Source organism: Salvelinus alpinus, chromosome 7 (genome assembly GCF_045679555.1).
Source record: "Salvelinus alpinus chromosome 7, SLU_Salpinus.1, whole genome shotgun sequence".
Lineage (NCBI taxonomy): Eukaryota > Metazoa > Chordata > Actinopteri > Salmoniformes > Salmonidae > Salvelinus > Salvelinus alpinus.
In genome coordinates this window covers 38,715,969-38,737,220 of record NC_092092.1, presented here as the reverse complement: position 1 = coordinate 38,737,220, position 21,252 = coordinate 38,715,969, and the positions used below count along the sequence as shown (strand labels likewise).

The 21,252-nt window shown below is 44.8% G+C and overlaps 1 protein-coding gene across 2 annotated transcripts in view; it reads left to right on the top strand.

Moving 5' to 3' along the window:
• The first annotated feature begins 215 nt into the window (after positions 1-215).
• Positions 216-21,252, top strand: part of LOC139580972 (ubiquitin carboxyl-terminal hydrolase 22-like) — a 43,741-nt gene continuing 22,704 nt past the window's right edge. For both annotated transcript variants that reach the window (XM_071410196.1, XM_071410195.1), the window contains exon 1: positions 216-719. In XM_071410196.1, coding sequence (XP_071266297.1) covers positions 600-719 — 120 coding nt within the window. In that variant the 5' untranslated portion in view covers positions 216-599. The remainder of the gene's footprint in view (positions 720-21,252) is intronic.

Here is a 21,252-nt window from a genome sequence, read left to right as displayed (position 1 = left end):
GAGAAAAATTTGGTTAGTTATAACAATATTTGAGTCTAATGTACAGTACCAGCGCTTCGTGTAGCCAATGGGATTCGTTTAACGAGCGGATAAGGCTCGTAAAAAATAATTGAGCCAATCACAATATCAGTTTACAAATAGGGGCGGGACATAATACGGAAACGATACCCACACACGCCAATCAAAACCAGGCCCTCCTTTCCATTGGCCGATCGAGAAATGAATGAGGTGGGGCTTGCAGCAACGCTCGCGGTGTTCTGTTGAAATTCCATTGCCGAACATTAGCTAGCTAAAATAACTGGAACTAAGGATATAGCTTCCGAAGTGTGGCCAACGACCAATACCACCCAAATGTGGATTTAATTGGTGAAAAATATGTCAAAATTCTGGAATGGGATTACTCAAGGATTGCTTTGATGTGTACTGCATTTACCTCCGATTTAGCTGTGGCTACCTCTCAAGCTAGCCGAATCGGAACAATCGGTGGATAACTGGCTAACTAACGTTAAACGTAACTAGCTAGCAAATTCTTTAACGTCAGTACTAGGACGGAGCACGTTTCATCGCTAAAAATACACAAAACGAATGTAGTTACTGTCATGAGTCCAGCCGGGTGCCCCCATGTGAACGGGTTCAAAGTGGATAACTGGAAACAGAATCTACGGGTCATTTACCAATGCTTTGTGTGGAGTGGGTCTGCCGAAACCAGGAAACGCAAGGTAAACATTTTAAACGTTAGTTAGCTAACGTTAACTACTACTAACTAGCTCAGAACATGTATGCAGACCGCTTCTCGAGAGAACAGTGCCTACAACGTCTCTCTGGCTAGCTGTCGTACATCGTCATTGTTACCAAGTCACACACGAAGAGGCAACTCGTACAGTGTGTGAAATACCCTGTTTTGTTTCTTCCGATTAACTGGTGATATATGCTACTGTTTCCCTTGCACGGATAGACCTTGTTCAACGTTAGCTAGGCACACATTTTCATGCATGTCTTTTTCTCGGCTTGGGCACTTGTAAGTTTAAAACTGCAGCAGTCCTCGTAAGCAGATAGAATTGACACTGACTGAGGGGTGTGTGTGAGAGACTGTTAGTTAGCTCAGCTCACTACCTAAACCCCCTGCGTCTCTTGCATCACAAAATCTGAGTGTCAACTCTGCCCATGTGTGCGCGATCCTGTTTAAGCAGTCCCCGTTCAAAACTTAAATGTAATGGCAAAATGTAGATTTCCGTCTAAATAGACATACCCAAAAGTAACTGATATTCATGTGTAATTACATGATTCTGACATGTAATAACTTGGTATATTTGGAAAGAGAACATCTGGGAGATAGGAGTTGCATAGTTCAGAATACACAAGATCAAGCACACAAGTTTTTATTTTGAGTCATTGACAAGCTATAAGTGACAAGCTATACGTGAGTTATTGATGATTAGAGCTGGAAATTCATCAGATGGCTTCAACAGCCTGTGAACAATAGCAGAAAAAAATGGAATTGATAGAGCTAACAACTAGAAATGTATTTTTTTATTTTTTACCTTTATTTAACTAGGCAAGTCAGTTATGAACAAATTCTTATTTTCAATGATGGCCTAGGATCAGTGGGTTAACTGCCTTGTTCAGGGGCAGAACGACAGATTTTGTACCTTGTCAGCTCGGGGATTCGATCTTGCAACCTTTCATTTACATTTTTAAGAGTCACGTCATTACATTCCCAGCTAGCTACATTGCTGGTCTCTCTGGAAAGTATCTTGTGGTTACATTGAAAATAAGTAAATCATGCCATGCTTCCTGAAGAACATGAACACAGTACTTTGGTTGTCTCATCAAAATGTGCAATAACTCTATCTACGTTTGTGGTACGCCATCAGCGCTCATCAAATAAAATTGTATTTGTCACATGTTTTGTAAACAGGTGTAAACTAACTATGAAATGCTTACTTACTGGCCTTTTTCGACAATGCAGAGAAACATAGAAAAATTGTAACACAAGGAATAAATATATAATGAGTAATGATAACTTGGGTATATACACTGAGTGTACAAAATGCTAGGAACACCTTCCTAATATTGAGTTGCACTCCATTTTGCACCTTAGAACAGCCTCAATACATTGGTGCATAAACTCTACAAGGTGTCGAAAGCGATCCCCATGGATGCTGGCCCATGTTGACTCCAATGCTTCCCACAGTTGTCAAGTTGGCTGGATGTCCTTTGGGTGTTGGACTATTCTTGATACACACAGGAAACTATTGAGCGTTAAAAACCCAGCTGCATTGCAGTTCCACGTTGCAGTGCACACTCAAACCAGCGTGCCTGGCAACAACTACCATACCCTGTTCAAAGGCACTTTTGTCTTCCCCATTCACCATCTGAATGGCACACATACACAATCCATGTCTCAAGGCTTAAACATCCTTCTTTAACCTGTCTCCTCCCCTTCATCTACACTGATTTTAAGTGGATTTAACAAGGGACATCCAATAAGGGATCATAGCTTTCACCTGGATTCGCCTAGTCGGTTTGTCATGGAAAGAGCAGGTGTAGGAAATGTTTTGTTCACGGGGTACCAGTACCGAGTTAATGTGCAGGGGTACAAATTAATTTGGGTAGATATGAACATATAGGTAGGGGTGAAGTGACTAGGCAATAGGATAGATAGTAAGCAGAAGCAGCAGCGTATGTGATGAGTCAAAAGAGTTGGTGCAAAAGGGGATCAATGTAGATAGTCCGGGTAGCTATTTGGTTAATTATTTAGCAGTCTTATGGCTTGTGGGTAGGGTCCTGTTGGTGCATAAGTACCGCAATGGTACAGACAGACACCACATACGACTGATAATCTTATGTCCGTTTTGACACGAGTACAGTCTGGGGATATTACTAACTAGCTGTTGTAAAATCAACATTACATGTATTTCCATAGTATGTTAATGTAACCCATGCTCCCATTGGATACAGGTAGTGCTCATTAACGTATTAATTCATCCCAAAAGTGTTTGTTGGGGTCAGCGCTCTATGCAGGTCAGTCAAGTTCTTCCACACCAATCTCAACAAACCATTTCTGTATGGACCTCGCTTTGTGCACGGGGGCATTGTCATGTCGAAACAGGAAAGGGCCATCCTCAAACTGTTGCCACAAAGTTGGAAGCACAGAATCGTCTAGAATGTCATTGTATGCTGTAACATTAAGATTTCCCTTCACTGGAACTAAGGGGACTAGCCTGAACCATGAAAAACAGCCCTTGATCATTATTCCTCTTCTAAACTTTACAGTTGGCACTATGCGTTGGGGCAAGTAGCGTTTTCCTGGCACCTGCCAATCCCAGATTAGTCCGTCGGACTGTCAGATGGTGAAGCGTGATTCATCACTCCAGAGAAGGCATTTCCACTGCTCCAGAGTCCAATGGCGGCGAGCTGTACACTCCAGCCAATGCTTGGCATTGTGCATGGTGATATTAGGCTTGTGTGCGGCTGCTCGGCCATGGGAACCCATTTCATGAAGCTCCTGACAAACAGTTCTTGTGCTGACGTTGCTTCCAGAGGCAGTTTTGAACTCGGTAGTGAGTGTTGCAACCGAGGATAGATTATTTTTTACAAGCTTCAGCACTCTGCGGTCCCATTCTGTGAGCTTGTGTGGCCTTCCACTTCGCAGCTGAGCCATTGTTGCTTCTAGATGTTTCACAATAACAGCACTTACAGTTGACGGGGACAGCTCTAGCATGGCAGAAATTTGACGAACTGGCTTGTTGGAAAGGTGGCATCCTATGACGGTGGCACGTTGAACATCACTGAGCTCTTAGTAAGACAATTCTACTGCCAATGTTTGTCTATGGAGATTGCGTGGTTGTGTGCTCGATTTTTATACACCTGTCAGCAACGGGTGTGGCTAAATTACCCGAATCCACTAATTTGAATGGGAGTCCACATACTTAAAAAAAATATATTGTGTAACTGCTGTAAATTTAGCTAGATTAGAGACTATGCCTGTTGGAGTTAGCGTGGGTGGGCAGTGAAATTTCCATTCGCATATATTTTCAAAGGTTAGGCCGACTTAAACCAACTTATCCCACCCTTGCGTTTTTTCTGAATTCATCTGTCAAGTTACACTGAGAGGCTGCAGTGAAGGTTTCAATGTACAGTTTAGCTTCCTTCTTAATGGTTTCAACATTGAAGAAATGTAACAGTTTCTTCTCGGGGGGGGCTCAGCTTTCTTAACAGAAACACACACACAGTGTATCCAGTAATGGTAAGGTAAAAGGTAACCACCTCACTATCTAAAAACATTATGAGCAGTACTGACTGAGTCCCCATAAGACTGCTGGTTTGTATCAGTAAGGCCACATAGAAATCTGCCATGGCTCTTGAAAAGAGGCCCATGGATCATAAAGTCATTGACGCTGCATGAAACAGACAATTCATAACCCCACCCCCACCCACCAGCTCTCCATTTCTGCTGGAGCCTCTATATTTGTTTGACTCCACGCCACCCAATCATATAAGACGTTGAAAGTACTGTCGTCGTGCGTTAGGCCCGGCAATCTTAGATGTATTGCATGGATTGGTAATGTAAACCTACCTATTCAACTGGCTAGTGGTGAGTTATGGGGAGGGACGGTGACACCAGTGTTCAGAGCTGTCACAGACCAGGCTTGTATTTAATCAGGGCTGGCGGACTGTCTGGGGGGGGGGACTACACAAAGATTTATCATCAGTTCAAACACTAGCGTCTTTTGCTCCTTTCTTCGCCCCCTCTTTCTGTCAATTTCTTTCTCGCCCTCTTTCTCTTTATGCCTTCCTTTCTTACTCTGACTCCTTTCTCACCCCCCCCCCCCCCCCCACATGCAGTTACCCCTGCTCCCTGGATACCTCAATTAGGATAAATGGAGTGAATGTTGCATGGATGGAGGAGGAGAACTAACAGGTCAATCATCTGGGGAGGACCTCCTAATGAGCAGTTGAATTGCTCATCGGTCTGCTTTATAAACACCTCGTTTCTGCCCTAAGATGAACAGACCCAGAGAGATGAGGTGACATACCGTTGGCAACCATCCAGGTTGTGCTGTACAGTACAGCACACTGTAGCAAAACGTTTTGAAACACAAAATAAAAAGGATAGTTTTTTAAATCAGGAAAATGCAGGTATTACCTCCCCGTATCGTTCTATTTCAAACTTGTTCCATGTCTCAACCTAGTCTGTTTTCTCTTTTGATACTGTGCCTACCTCCTAAACTCCATTTGAAGAAGAAGCAGTTGTTTCGAGCACACCGTGTGAAGTCCCCTCGCCACCTTGGACCAGCCACTCCTCTTTGCAGATGGGTCTTTGAGTTATCTGATTGTTGAGGAAATCGTAGCGCCTAACAAGCTGTATAGCAGCAGTACATCAATAATTCATGCACATTGTAACCAGCAGCCATTTTTCATGCTCATATATAGGCTACAGCGAGTGTGTTCAGAATACATATGATCTCCAGGCTGCTGGTTGAGATGAGGGGCTCAAGGTTATTTTCTAATTTATGTTACCTCTTGAGAGAGACTAGTTCTGGAGACTGCAGGTCATTGTCCACATGCCCAGTCCCTGCTGGGTTTTAGAGAGAGTGTGTGTGTGTGTGTGTGTGTGTGTGTCCTAGCGCAATGGTAGGAGGAGTGGCTTGCACACACAGCCTCACACACACACTGTTGCATATTTATGCTTCTTCATAATTCATGGACACAATGAGGAAGTGGATAGATCTCGTTTCTCATGATTATCAGTAAAATTAACATTTATAAAATGGATTACTAGCTTTTTAAGACTATAAATGACCAACCACCCAGCTTTGGAGTAGTTAGGTCTATTTCCTTACTTTTGAAAGGCTGCTGGCTACTGTACTGGGAGACTTTCAGCAATTGTGCTAAGCTCACAATATGCTAACTTAAATACTCTAAAAATTGCACCCAGAGACATAAAAATTGTATCCATGAGTTTCTCTGACACTGGGTAATTAAACTTCCTGAATCTCAAAATATCACAGTATCCCTTTTAAACATGCTGCAGCGTTCTGACTGGAATAAAAATGTAATGTTTATATCAAAGGGCGTCTGTCATTTGATATACTAGCTCTGAAATATAGCCTAAGGATAACGTTTTTGTTAATGGCTCCATTTCCCAACCAGAACCCATAGATTACAGGCAACAGCCACACTGAGTTAAAGGCTAGAGCTTCCGCTCTCAAGGAGCTGGACACACATCCGGACTCTTATAAGAAATCACGCTATGCCCTCAGACGAATCATCAAACAGGCAAAGCGTCAATACAGGACCAAGATCCAATCCTACTACACCAGCTCTGACTCTCGTCGCATGTGGGAGGGCTTGCAAACTATCTCCGATTTATAAAGGGAAACCCAGCTGCGAGCTGTCCAGTGAAACAAGCCTATCAGATGAGCTAAATACCTTCTATGCTCGCTTTGTGTCTATCAACACTGTACCATGCATGAGAGCATCTGCTGTTCTGGACGACTGTGATCACACTCTTCGTAGCCGATTTTAGTAAAACCTTTTAAACAGATTAATATACACGGATTACCAGGACGGGTACACAGAAATGTGCTGACCAGCTGGCAAGTGTCTTCACTGACATATTCAACCTCTCCCTGACCGTCTGTAATACATACATGTTTCAAGCAGACCACCATAGTCCCTGTGTTCAAGAACGCCCAGGTAACCAGACTATCGTCTCGTAGCACTCACACATGTAGCCATGAAATGCTTTGAAAGACTGGTCATGGCTCATATCAACACCATCATCCCAGACACCCTAGAACCACTCCAATTCGCATACCACCTCAACAGATCTACAGATGACGCAATCTCTATTGCACTCCACACTGCCCTTTCCCATCTGGACAAAAGGAACATCTAGGTGAGAATGCTCTTCATTGACTATAGCTGACGAGGAAGAGCAAGACCCAACTTGGCGGAAAAACTCTTTATATTGGAGTTGTCTCGATGGTTATGCATATTCGTGGCATGAGATTAGTAGCATAGCATCTCTTTCCATTGAATATTGACGGTTGACGTCAACAATCCTCATCGAATATTCAAAAAGGATTACAAAAAGGATTATAATAATGAGTTGTATACACCAATCCAAAGAAAGGATAGGCGAGAGCTAGTTGTGTCTTTTTGTGGACAATGACTCCCATTGTTAGGGCAGAGACACCTGTATCTTGTCAGTATATCCATAATATTTTCTACAGCTCAGCATTCAACACCATAGTGCCCTCCAAGCTCATTACTAAGCTAAGGACTCTGGAATTAAACATTGCTCTCTGCAACTGGCTTCTGCACTTCCTGGCGGGCCACCCCCAGGTGGTGATGGTAGGCAACAACCCATCCGCCATGCTGACCCTCAACACAGGGCCCCTCTGGGGTGCATGCTTACTCCCCACCCTTACTTCCTGTTCACCCATGACTGCGTGGCCGTGCACGATTCCAATACCATCGTTAAGTTTGCCTATGACACAAAGGTGGTAGGCCTGATCACCAACGACGATGAGACAGCCTACAGGGAGGAGGTCAGAGACCTGGCAGTGTGGTGCCAGGACAACAACCTCTCTCAATGTAAGTAGGAGAAAGGAGCTGATCGTGGACTACAGGAAACAGAGGGCCGAGAACACCCCATCCACATCGACGAGGCTGTAGTGGAGCAGGTTGAGAGCTTCAAGTTCCTCGGTGTCCACATCACTAAGGAATTATCATGGTCCACACACAAACACAGTCATGAAGAGGGCATGACAAAGCCTCTTCCCACTCAGGAGGCTGAAAATATTGGGCCCTCAGATTCGCAAAAGGTTCCACAGCTGCACCATTGAGAGCATCTTGGCTGGCTGCATCACCTCTTGGTATGGTAACTGCTTGGCTTCCGACCAGCAAGACGCTACAGAGGGTAGTGCGTACGGCCCAGTACATAACTGGGGCTATGCTCGCTACCATCCAGCACCTCTATACCAGGTGGTGTCAGAGGAAGGCCCTAAAAATTGTAACGTACTCAAGCCACCAAGTCAGACTGTTCTCTCTGCTACCGCACGGCAAGCGGTACCGATGCAAGAAGTTTGGAACCAACAGGACACTGAACAGCTTTTGCACTAACTCTTTTGACTCATCACATACGCTCCCGTTACTGTTTATTATCTATCCTGTTGCCTAGTCACTTTATCCCTACTTATATGTACATATCTACCTTAATTACCTTGTACCCCTGCACATGATTAGGTAGGTACTGGTACCTCGTGTGTGTATATAGCCAAGTTTCTCATTGTGTATTTATTCTTTGTGTTGTTTTTCTATTATATCTCCTTTTTTCTCTGCATTGTCGTGAAGGGCCTGTAAAGTAAGCATTTCACTGTTAGTCTACACATGTTTATGAAGCATATGACATATGATCTATCTGGCACTTCTGAGCTCATTTGCTTTCTATCCCATCATGTCTTGCATTTCACAGTCACGCCCTCCGTCTCTCTCTGTTTTTCAGTCCGAGCATTACAGTGAGTTGTTGGTCAGTTCACAGGGGAAGCCTGCTGCTCGCCACTCCTTTTGACGTTTGTCTGATTTTAGTCGCCACTGTTGCACTTCTGCTGCCTAGCCCCCTTTCACCCTCACTGCACCATGCCCCCTCGCCAACACAGAGCAGCCCTTCTCTCACTCTGGCCCAGCCAAGCACTGATGTCATCCCGGAAGAAGACCAATCAACATGCTTAGGCCTCGCTCACTCTTGTCCAATTCCACTTCCACATTGAACTCTAGTGTGTGAGCTAAAACGCATCAGCATGAATGGGTTTGTGCTTGTCATTTGTGCGTGTGTGTCAGTGACAGAGATCACAATGACAGAGATCACATTTTAGATTAGGGTAATAAATCACATTTAGATTGTGGTAATGCGTCTTTAATAGAACATGCAACACGTAATGAAGCAGCCAATAAAACGTAATTTTGAAACATTTGACAAAATACAATTTGCGGGACAACACCATTCTAAACAGCGATCCTGATAGCAGTTCCATATGTGACAGAGATGAAAATCTTTGTTTGAATCTTAAAGGGGGAATCTAAAGATATAACAGCTAGAATTGCTTCAGGGCTCGACATTAATGCTTGTCCGCTTGCAAGAAAAAACGAAAAATAGATTTAAGTTGTCCGAATAGACAAGTAAACAAAAATAACTTTCAAAAATTAGGCTACTCCGATCAGAATTGATCAGTGTCCTCCGGATGCAATGTTTTGCACACTGTCCTACCAGTCTCCGCAGAGCGCATCAGAGTATAATCTAATCAAATCACATCACATTTTATTGGTCACATACACATATATTTAGCAGATGTTATTGCGCGTGTAGCGAAATGCTTGTGTTCCTAGCTCCAACAGTGCAGTAGTATCTACGAATTCACAACAATACACATCTGAAAGTAAAAGAATGAAATTAAGAAATATAAATATTAGGACGAGCAATGTCCGAGTGGCATTGACTAAAATACAGTAGAATAGAATACAGTATATACTGTACATATGAGATGAGTAAAGCAGTATGTAAACATTATTTAAAGTGGCTAGTGTTCCATTTTATTAAAGTGACCAGTGAATCCATGCCTATGTATTAGAGGTTGACCGATTTTAATTATAGCCGATTTCAAGTTTTCATATCAATCGGTGGGTGCCGATTACATTGCAATCCACAAGGAGACTGCGTGGCAGGCTGACCACCTGTTACGCGAGTGGAGCAATCTAAAGGACCTTGTGGCTGCAAGGAGCCACGGTAAGTTGCTAGCTAGCATTAAACTTTGCTTATAAAAAACAATCAATCTTCACATAAGCACTAGTTAACTACACATGGTTCAAATCAAATGTATTTATTTAGCCCTTCTTACATCAGCTGATATCTCAAAGTGCTGTACAGAAACCCAGCCTAAAACCCCAACCAGCAAGCAATGCAGGTGTAGAAGCACGGTTAGTAATGGTTGATGATATTACTAGGTTAACTAGCTTGTCCTGCATTGCATATAATCAAAGCGGCGCCTGTTAATTTACCATCAAATCACAGCCTACTTCAACTTTGAAAAGCATATTCGTGAAAAAAGCACAATCGCTGCACAAATGTACCTAACCATGAACATCAATGCCTTTCTTAAAATCAATACAGAAGTATATATTTTTTAACCTGCACATTTAGTTCAAATAAATGCATGTTAGTAGGCAATATTAACTAGCGGAATTCTGTAACTTCTCTTGCGTTCAGTGCAAGCAGAGTCAGGGTATATGCAGCAGTTTGGGCCACCTGGCTCGTTGCGAACTGTTGTGAAGACCATTTCTTCCTAACAAAGACCGTAATTAATTTTCCAGAATAACATTGAAGGTAGTGCAATGTAAGAGCAATATTTAGACTTAGGATTGCCACCTGTTCGATAAAATACGGAACGGTTTTTGTTTTCGAAATGATAGTTTCTGGATATGCCATATTAATGGGGCGGCAGATAGCCTAGTGGTTAGAGCGTTGGACTAGTAACCAAAAGGTTGCAAGATTGAATCCCCGAGCTGACAAGGTAAAAATCTGTCGTTCTGCCCCCAAACAAGGCAGTTATTAACCCACTGTTCCTAGGCTGTCATTGAAAACATGAATTTGATCTTAACTCACAGACATCATTCAAACAGTTTTAGAAACTTCAGAGTGTTTTCTATCCAAATCTACTAATAATATGCATATCTTAGCTTCTGGGCCTAAGTAGCAGGCAGTTTACTCTGGGCACCTTATTCATCCAAGCTACTCAATACTGCCCTTCATCCATAAGAAGTTAAGTGAGAATACCCCCCCAAAAAATGTGTGATGTCTCAATCTCCCAGTCGATAATCACCAATCCTCAGTGTGAAAGCCCAATGGAAGTTATTGTCCTACTGCTACATTGGCCTATAGGCTATGAGTTCCACGCGCTAATTTCTTTAGCGTGTGGAATGCTGCCCTACCAAGCAAAAATTCAGTAACTGCTCATAGTGTGGAACTGAGAAATAGTTTTTATTTACCTTGGTTTCACAGTAAATTTATGCAGTTACTGCTAACATGACCCCCATTTTCTACAAAACACAATACAATAGAGGCAGGATACTTGTCAACATGATTAAGCATGTATTTAATCTAGCAAAAATGTCTAACTAATTTTCAACCAAATTAGCAGTTACTGCCTTTTTGCCTGGTAGGGCAGAATGGATCAGTGTATCAATGTGTCCACATGGCTGGTGATCTTGCATTAGTTCACTTTAAACTTTTAGATTTTTTTCATTCAGATTTGTATGATTAACCACATGAAACGAAAACAACATTATTATTGAAATGAAACAGGTTCCACAAAAATGCACATATGGAAATCATAACTCGCACGCAGAACAGTAGAAATGTTTCAAGCTTCCCTAAACTCTAAACTCACGCGCCGCCTATGAAACCTAAATAAAATAATTGTCTCCACATTTCCATGGTCGGATTTTGCCTGTAGGCTACTTTGAAATAAGGTAAGATATGCTTCATAATATGAATTAAAACAATCAGGATTCAAAAAAATTGGTAGGTTTTCAAAATACATACTGCCTCCAGCTCTCTTTGTAAAGTGGTGGATGACGTGCTTATATAGCCTTTTGCCTGCACTTGAATGGTGAATGGGAGGCACACTTTAATTTAAGTTTAGAGTAATTGTCGAGGTTACCTAGCCAGTTAGAGGTTACCTAGCCAGCTACACTTTCAAACAAAGTCAACAACGCAGCCACTGCTAGCTAGCCTATTTCACCAGCCAGCAGTACTATATCATTTTAGTCAATAAGATTTTTTGCAACGTAAGCTTAACTTTCTGAACATTCGAGACGTGTAGTCCACTTGTCATTCCAATCTCCTTTGCATTAGCGTAGCCTCTTCTGTAGCCTGTCAACTATGTGTCTGTCTATCCCTGTTCTCTCCTCTCTGCACAGACCATACAAACGCTTCACACCGCGTGGCCGCTGCTACTCTAACCTGGTGGTCCCAGCACGCACGACCCACGTGGAGTTCCAGGTCTCAGGCAGCCTCTGGAACTGCCGATCTGCGGCCAACAAGGCAGAGTTCATCTCAGCCTATGCTTCCCTCCAGTCCCTCGACTTCTTGGCACTGACGGAAACATGGATTACCACTGATAACACTGCTACTCCTACTGCTCTCTCCTCGTCTGCCCACGTGTTCTCGCACACCCCGAGAGCTTCTGGTCAGCGGGGTGGTGGCACTGGGATCCTCATCTCTCCCAAGTGGACATTCTCTCTTTCTCCCCTGACCCATCTGTCTATCGCCTCCTTTGAATTCCATGCTGTCACAGTTACCAGCCTTTCAAGCTTAACATCCTTATCATTTATCGCCCTCCAGGTTCCCTTGGAGAGTTCATCAATGAGCTTGACGCCCTGATAAGTTCCTTTCCTGAGGATGGCTCACCTCTCACAGTTCTGGGTGACTTTAACCTCCCCACGTCTACCTTTGACTCATTCCTCTCTGCCTCCTTCTTTCCACTCCTCTCCTCTTTTGACCTCACCCTCTCACCTTCCCCCCCTACTCACAAGGCAGGCAATACGCTTGACCTCATCTTTACTAGATGCTGTTCTTCCACTAATCTCATTGCAACTCCCCTCCAAGTCTCCGACCACTACCTTGTATCCTTTTCCCTCTCGCTCTCATCCAACACTTCCCACACTGCCCCTACTCGGATGGTATCGCGCCGTCCCAACCTTCGCTCTCTCTCCCCCGCTACTCTCTCCTCTTCCATCCTATCATCTCTTCCCTCTGCTCAAACCTTCTCCAACCTATCTCCTGATTCTGCCTCCTCAACCCTCCTCTCCTCCCTTTCTGCATCCTTTGACTCTCTATGTCCCCTATCCTCCAGGCCGGCTCGGTCCTCCCCTCCTGCTCCGTGGCTCGACGACTCATTGCGAGCTCACAGAACAGGGCTCCGGGCAGCCGAGCGGAAATGGAGGAAAACTCGCCTCCCTGCGGACCTGGCATCCTTTCACTCCCTCCTCTCTACATTCTCCTCTTCTGTCTCTGCTGCTAAAGCCAATTTCTACCACTCTAAATTCCAAGCATCTGTCTCTAACCCTAGGAAGCTCTTTGCCACCTTCTCCTCCCTCCTGAATCCTCCTCCCCCTCCTCCCCCCTCCTCCCTCTCTGCTGATGACTTCGTCAACCATTTTGAAAAGAAGGTCGACGACATCCGATCCTCGTTTGCTAAGTCAAACGACACCGCTGGTTCTGCTCACACTGCCCTACCCTGTGCTTTGTCCTCTTTCTCCCCTCTCTCTCCAGATGAAATCTCGCGTCTTGTGACGGCCGGCCGCCCAACAACCTGCCCGCTTGACCCTATCCCCTCCTCTCTTCTCCAGACCATTTCCGGAGACCTTCTCCCTTACCTCACCTCGCTCATCAACTCATCCTTGACCGCTGGCTACGTCCCTTCCGTCTTCAAGAGAGCGAGAGTTGCACCCCTTCTGAAAAAACCTACACTCGATCCCTCCGATGTCAACAACTACAGACCAGTATCCCTTCTTTCTTTTCTCTCCAAAACTCTTGAACGTGCCGTCCTTGGCCAGCTCTCCTGCTATCTCTCTCAGAATGACCTTCTTGATCCAAATCAGTCAGGTTTCAAGACTAGTCATTCAACTGAGACTGCTCTTCTCTGTGTCACGGAGGCGCTCCGCACTGCTAAAGCTAACTCTCTCTCCTCTGCTCTCATCCTTCTAGACCTATCGGCTGCCTTTGATACTGTGAACCATCAGATCCTCCTCTCCACCCTCTCCGAGCTGGGCATCTCCGGCGCGGCCCACGCTTGGATTGCGTCCTACCTGACAGGTCGCTCCTACCAGGTGGCGTGGCGAGAATCTGTCTCTGCACCACGTGCTCTCACCACTGGTGTCCCCCAGGGCTCTGTTCTAGGCCCTCTCCTATTCTCGCTATACACCAAGTCACTTGGCTCTGTCATATCCTCACATGGTCTCTCCTATCATTGCTATGCAGACGACACACAATTAATCTTCTCCTTTCCCCCCTCTGATAACCAGGTGGTGAATCGCATCTCTGCATGTCTGGCAGACATATCAGTGTGGATGACGGATCACCACCTCAAGCTGAACCTCGGCAAGACGGAGCTGCTCTTCCTCCCGGGGAAGGACTGCCCGTTCCATGATCTCGCCATCACGGTTGACAACTCCATTGTGTCCTCCTCCCAGAGTGCTAAGAACCTTGGCGTGATCCTGGACAACACCCTGTCGTTCTCAACTAACATCAAGGCGGTGACCCGTTCCTGTAGGTTCATGCTCTACAACATTCGCAGAGTACGACCCTGCCTCACGCAGGAAGCGGCGCAGGTCCTAATCCAGGCACTTGTCATCTCCCGTCTGGATTACTGCAACTCGCTGTTGGCTGGGCTCCCTGCCTGTGCCATTAAACCCCTACAACTCATCCAGAACGCCGCAGCCCGTCTGGTGTTCAACTTTCCCAAGTTCTCTCACGTCACCCCGCTCCTCCGCTCTCTCCACTGGCTTCCAGTTGAAGCTCGCATCCGCTACAAGACCATGGTGCTTGCCTACGGAGCTGTGAGGGGAACGGCACCTCCGTACCTTCAGGCTCTGATCAGGCCCTACACCCAAACAAGGGCACTGCGTTCATCCACCTCTGGCCTGCTCGCCTCCCTACCTCTGAGGAAGTACAGTTCCCGCTCAGCCCAGTCAAAACTGTTCGCTGCTCTGGCACCCCAATGGTGGAACAAACTCCCTCACGACGCCAGGTCAGCGGAGTCAATCACCACCTTCCGGAGACACCTGAAACCCCACCTCTTTAAGGAATACCTAGGATAGGATAAAGTAATCCTTCTAACCCCCCCCCCCCCCTTAAAAGAGTTAGATGCACTATTGTAAAGTGGTTGTTCCACTGGATATCATAAGGTGAATGCACCAATTTGTAAGTCGCTCTGGATAAGAGCGTCTGCTAAATGACGTAAATGTAATTACCAATTGAAAAATAAAATCATTTGGTAGCTGCTAGCTATGCTTGTATAACTTTTTATAAGATGGATTTGCCTGTTTTTGCAATTCGTTTAGGTTAGTTTTAGCGTTAACATTTAGCTACGTGATTTCGCTATTCGTTTGTGCTAATTTTGTAGTCAGGTTAGAGGCCCAATGGGCTTTTCTTGCATTTTAGCGCCCCCTTGTGTGCTATGCCGTAAATCCCAGTATGAAAGTAGGATGGTATGACAATAATGAAAATCTGGATACCGCCCAAGCCTAGGTCCTACAAAGGTTGTAAAGATGAACTTAGCCTTAAGATGGGCCTTGATCTTTATCAGATGGTCTGGTCACGGGCGAGGCTGTGATTGATGCACCCCTTAATGGCACATCAACACCAACTGGAAAGACTGCTGACAACATTGCCTTGCCTGCCTGCTACAGAGGAGGGATAGCGGGAAAGGATGGGGGACTGTGGAAAAAAGAGAATGGGAGAGAGGATAGAGAATGCATCCATCCTGGTTAAAATAGAGATGGAGAAAGTGAAGAGAACGATGAGAGGAATAGATGGAAAGGAAGAAAGAAGAGGGAGAGTGAGCAGTGGAGGAGAGATGTATGACGACGGGGGTGTGGGAGGGAAGGCTGTGAGTCTGGGACAGACCGAGGAGAGAGGGAGGCTGAGAGCAGCTGTACTGCAGTGCAGAATCCTGTTGTCACGATACCCACATTTTCTGCCGTATTGGCCAGTCACAGAATGGCACTTGATCCAGACAGCTCTATTGAGTTCAAGAGATAGCCATGCATTAATGAATCAATTATGTAGTGATACAATCGATTTGACTTCGTTTTTTACCAATCTAACTCCATAACAACATAATAGTAATAATTGATTTGAATGATGAATCTCTATTAATAAACTGGTTTAATCAAGATGTAGCCTAGGTCCATTCACAATACAGGTGAATCACAGGTGTCTGGTGGCACCTTAATTGGGGAGGACGGGTTTATACTTATGGCTGGAATGGAATGAAATCAAACACCACACACATGGTTTGCATGTGTTCGATACCATTCCATTCCAGCCATTGTTATGGAACCGTCCTCCCCTCACCAGCCTCCTGTGAGGTAAATTAATATTCAATAGGAGTGTGTGCTTGTTTTGTCTGATTTATTGGGGCTGCAGATGAAAAACAATGTTTACTTTCCATTTGGGACATATTGTACTGATCAACAACATTTACATAGAAGAAGCGATATCTTTTATAAAAGATTAGGTCTCGAGACCTAATGATGTCATTCACACACAGTGAGAAAGACTGGAGAGATGTGACAGACTGAGGCGAGGGAGACAAGGTGAATGAGTAAAGTTTTTGTCAATGACTGATGTTTGGTGACAATCTGTTTTTTCGTTACGGTTTGCATATTATCACAAACGAAGTACTAGGGTAGAGAACTGATTGTTAGCTCTCGCTGTAAGCTAGCAAGGAAGGTTCGCCTATAAAGTGGGAAGCTACCGGCATCTTGCATTGTAAAGTGTTCAAGAATGTAATGGACGTTGTTTTGCAAACAGCAATTAAAGGGATATTTCACAATTTTTTTCAACTTCAAATTCAGTACCACCACCCCAACATGTGAAAATGGTGCTGATGTTGGGGTGGAGATGCTGAATATGAAGTTGTACATTTTTTTCTCCCCCTTTTAACAATTTGCAACAGTTTCACATTCCGTGTTGCATTATTCAAGTGTGTTAACTTCTGTGCAGCATGAGTGGGGGAGCTAACATGATGCAGCCCAGACCCTCAGTGAGTGCAGTGGTTCAGGACAGGCTACAGCTGGCATTGAGTAAGTGGAGAAGGCACGGTGCGCTCGTGCTATAAGGGGACATTGGCTGTGCTGATTGGCCAATTTCATCCTCTAACTTGTGAACGTTAAGAGGTTTTTTAAGCATCAGCCAATTAAAATCGTAGACGTAGTTGCACATGATCAAAGGCTACATGTTGGCTGTTCCCATTATATAACATGGCACATTCAGCGCTATTCTAACCTCACCAGGTGGACGTGATTATGTCCTGTAACAAATTCTGCATCAGCCTATCAAAGATCTCAAACCTTTTCTCCACAAACCAATAGTATTTCTAAAAATAGGTCAACTTGGCCACGAGAGAGATATATTTAAACCTCCAAATTCAAGGTTTACTTTTGTTCCCCTTCACTTGGTCTGTCAAGTGTAGAGTGCCAATATTGCATGATCATCGCATCCTTGACTACGCTAACATTACCTTAGACAAAGTTCATGAGGCTTATTTCGCATATGACTAAATCCCACGTTTTTGCTTATCCAGTTCACATACACCATGTGCTTTTACGGAGAAATTATGGAGGTCTATGCAGTGGTTCTTCCTTTAAAAATTGCGTCGTACTGCAGAACAGCTTGCGCGCTGCCGCAAAATTCTATGGCACGTTATTTAAGTGTCAGCCATTGTTGCTATTATTGGTAGTTAGTGCTAGTTTTCCCACCAGAGGGCATTTTTGAGAAGCTACGCTTTTGAAATGACATGGAGCAAGAGTCAAAGGGAGCACATGCAATCATGTAGTAACCAAAAAAGTGTTAAATTCTCAACCAGCTTAATCTGGAATGCTTCTCCAACAGTCTTGAAGGTGTTCCCACATATGCTGAGCACTTGTTGGCTGCTTTTCCTTCACTTTGCGGTATGACTCATACCAAACCATCTCAATTGGGTTGAGGTTGGGTGATTCTGGATTCCAGGTCATCTGATGCAGCACTCCCATCACTCTCCTTCTTGGTAAAATAGCCCTTAAACAACCTGGAGGTGTGTTGAGTCATTGTCCTGTTGAAAAACAAATGATAGTCCCACTAAGTGCAAACCAGATGGGATGGCGTTTCGCTGCAGAATGTTGTGGTAGCCATGCTGGATAAGTGTGCCTTGAATTATAAAAAAATCACCAACAGTGTCACCAGCAAAGCACAATGACAGAGATCATCCATTCACCTACTCTGCGTCTCACAAAGACATGGCGGATGGAACCAAAAATCTCACATTTGGACAGATTTCCACTGGTCTAATGTCCATTGCTCGTGTTTCTTGGCCCAAGCAAGTCTGTTCTTCTTATTGGTGTCCTTCAGTTGTGATTTCTTTGCAGAAATTCAACCAAAAAGGCCTGATTTCATGCAGTCTCCTCTGAACAGTTGATGTTGAGATGTGTCTGTTACTTGAACTCTGTGAAGCATTTATTTGGGATGCAATCTGAGGCTGGTAACTCTAATAAACTTATCCGCTGCAGCAGAAGTAACTCTGGGTCTTCCTTTCCTGTGGCGGTCCTCGTGAGAGCTAGTTTCATCATAGCGCTTGATGGTTTTTGCGACTGCACTTCAAGAAACGTTCTTGTAATTTTCCAGATTGACTGACCTTCATGTCTTAAAGTAAAGGACTGTCATTTCTCTTTGCTTATTTGAGCTGTTCTTGTCATAATATGGACTTGGTGTTTTACCAAATAGAGCTATCTTCTGTATACCACCCTACCTTGTCACAACACGACTGATTGGCTTGAACGCAATTAGAAGGAAAGAAATTCCACAAATTAACTTTGAACAAGGCACACCTGTTCATTGAAATGCATTCCAGGTGACTACCTCATGAAGCTGGTTGAGAGAATGCCAAGAGTGTGCAAAGCTGTCATCAAGGCAAAGGGTGGCTACTTTGATGTTGCATGTTCGATAATAGGCTATACTTTTGACTGCAAGACGATAGGCTTGCTATTGTTGGATGTTTTCATTAAGCTCTTAACTAAAAATGTCCGTTCCTTGTATGCATTTTCTGTTAGTCACATTTTACTGTTTAGGGAAAAAATTACTGTTTGTTGACCAGTTAATCAGGGTCGGTTAGTTGGCAGCAAAATGTACTGAAATTTGCATCCCAAGTACATGTAAGTGTAGGCCTGAACATCTATATGATATCGCTTATCGCTTATCGCTTATCAGAAGCTAGCCAGATAACTAGCTACTAGCTAGTAGTCAGTTAGCCACTGCTGCGGTCTTCACCCTCTAATCGGACACTGCCAGCTTCAATACCGAGCCAATACCTGCCAGTCTGCAAGCGCGATATCAACCCAGAGCATATAGGACTGCTTTTTCTCTACCACATCACCGGATTCCTGACGCAAGCTCTGGACAATTACACCGTATCATCACAGCTAGCTAGCTGCAACCGAGTGGCTACTACTGGCTAACACCTCTGTCCCGAAGCAAGCACCAGTTAGCCTTGAGCTAGCCTCGAGCTAGGCCCATCTGCCGGCTAGCCGAAGAGGTCTACCAGCGAATTCTTGGGCTACAATACCTCTTTTGCCAATTGGACTGGACCTTTTTTTTTTTTTTTTGCCTACACAGAGCCCTGCCAATCCATCACAACTGGTCTAAATCAGCTACAAGCTAATTTAGCCATTTTTTTGCCGCTGCTAGTAGCTTTTACCTTCTGCACAGACACCAGCCCTGTTATTAGCCTGGATATTACTCACCAATTTACCAGCATCGGACTGTCTCTCGACAACAACGCCGGATTCCTGCCGTAATCCCTGAGCCACTACTTCTGATCCTCACAGCTAGCTTGCAGCTAGCGCAGCTAGCGCCACTGCCACGAAGCTAGCACCAGTTAGCAAACACAATTCTACAATTCACAACCTCTCTTTCGCCATCCGGCTTGGATTCTCTGTCGACACGATCACGTCTGAGCAGACCCCCTCCGTCTGAGCAGACCACCCCCCGGGCTACTAACTTTAAACGCCGCGTGCTAGCTTAGTGGAGGCCTCCCTGCTCCATCTACGGCTGCCCCCTGGACACTATGATCACTTGGCTACATAGCTGATGCATGCTTGACTGTCCATTAATTCACGGTACTCCATTCTGTTTATTTGTGTTTTATCTGTCGGCTCTGTGCTTTAACTCAGGATCTGTGTGTAGTTAATCCGACCCTCTCTGCCGAGTCGTCGCCATTTTTACCTGTTGTTGCTGTGTTAGACTAGCACCCTGTTATTGCTGCTGTTATCTTACCTGTTGTTTTAGCTAGCTCTCCCAATCAAGACCTGCAATCACTTTATGCCTTATTGTATGTCTCTCTCATATATCAATATGCCTTGCATACTGTTGTTCAGGCTAGTTATCATTATCATTGTTTTGGTTTGCAATGGACCCTGTAGTTCCACTCTCCGTACCTCTGTTACCTCCTTTGTCCCACCCCCCACACATGCGGTGACCTCACCCATTGAGACCAGCATGTCCAGAGATACAACCTCTCTTATCATCACCCAGTGCCTGGGCTTGCCTCCGCTGTACCCGCGCCCCTCCATACCCCTGTCTGCACATTATGCCCAGAATCTATTCTACCACGCCCATAAATCTGCTCCTTTTATTCTTTGTCCCCAACGCTCTAGGCGACCAGTTTTGATAGCCTTTAGCCGCACCCTCATCCTACTACTCCTCTGTTCCTCGGGTGATGTGGAGGTAAACCCAGGCCCTGCATGTCCCCAGTCACCCTCATTTGTTGACTTCTGTGATCGAAAAAGCCTTGGCCTCATGCATGTCAACATCAGAAGCCTCCTCCCTAAGTTTGCCTTACTCACCGCTTTAGCACACTCTGCCAACCCTGATGTCCTTGCCGTGTCCGAATCCTGGCTTAGGAAGGCCACCAAAAATTCTGAGATTTCCATACCCAACTATAACACTTTCCGTCAAGATAGAACTGCCAAAGGGGGAGGAGTTGCAATCTACTGCAGAGAGAGCCTGCAAAGTTCTGTCATACTTTCCAGGTCTATGCCCAAACAGTTCGAACTTCTAATTTTAAAAATTAATCTCTCCAGAAATAAGTCTCTCACTGTTGCCGCCTGCTACCGACCCCCCTCAGCTCCCAGCTGTGCCCTGGACACCATCTGTGAATTGATCGCTCCCCATCTAGCTTCAGAGTTTGTTCTGTTAGGTGACCTAAACTGGGATATGCTTAACACCCCGGCAGTCCTACAATCCAAGCTTGATGCCCTCAATCTCACACAAATCATCAAGGAACCCACCAGGTACAACCCTAAATCCGTAAACATGGGCACCCTAATAGACATTATCCTGACCAACCTGCCCTCCAAATACACCTCTGCTGTCTTCAATCAAGATCTCAGCGATCACTGCCTCATTGCCTGTATCCGCCACGGGTCCGC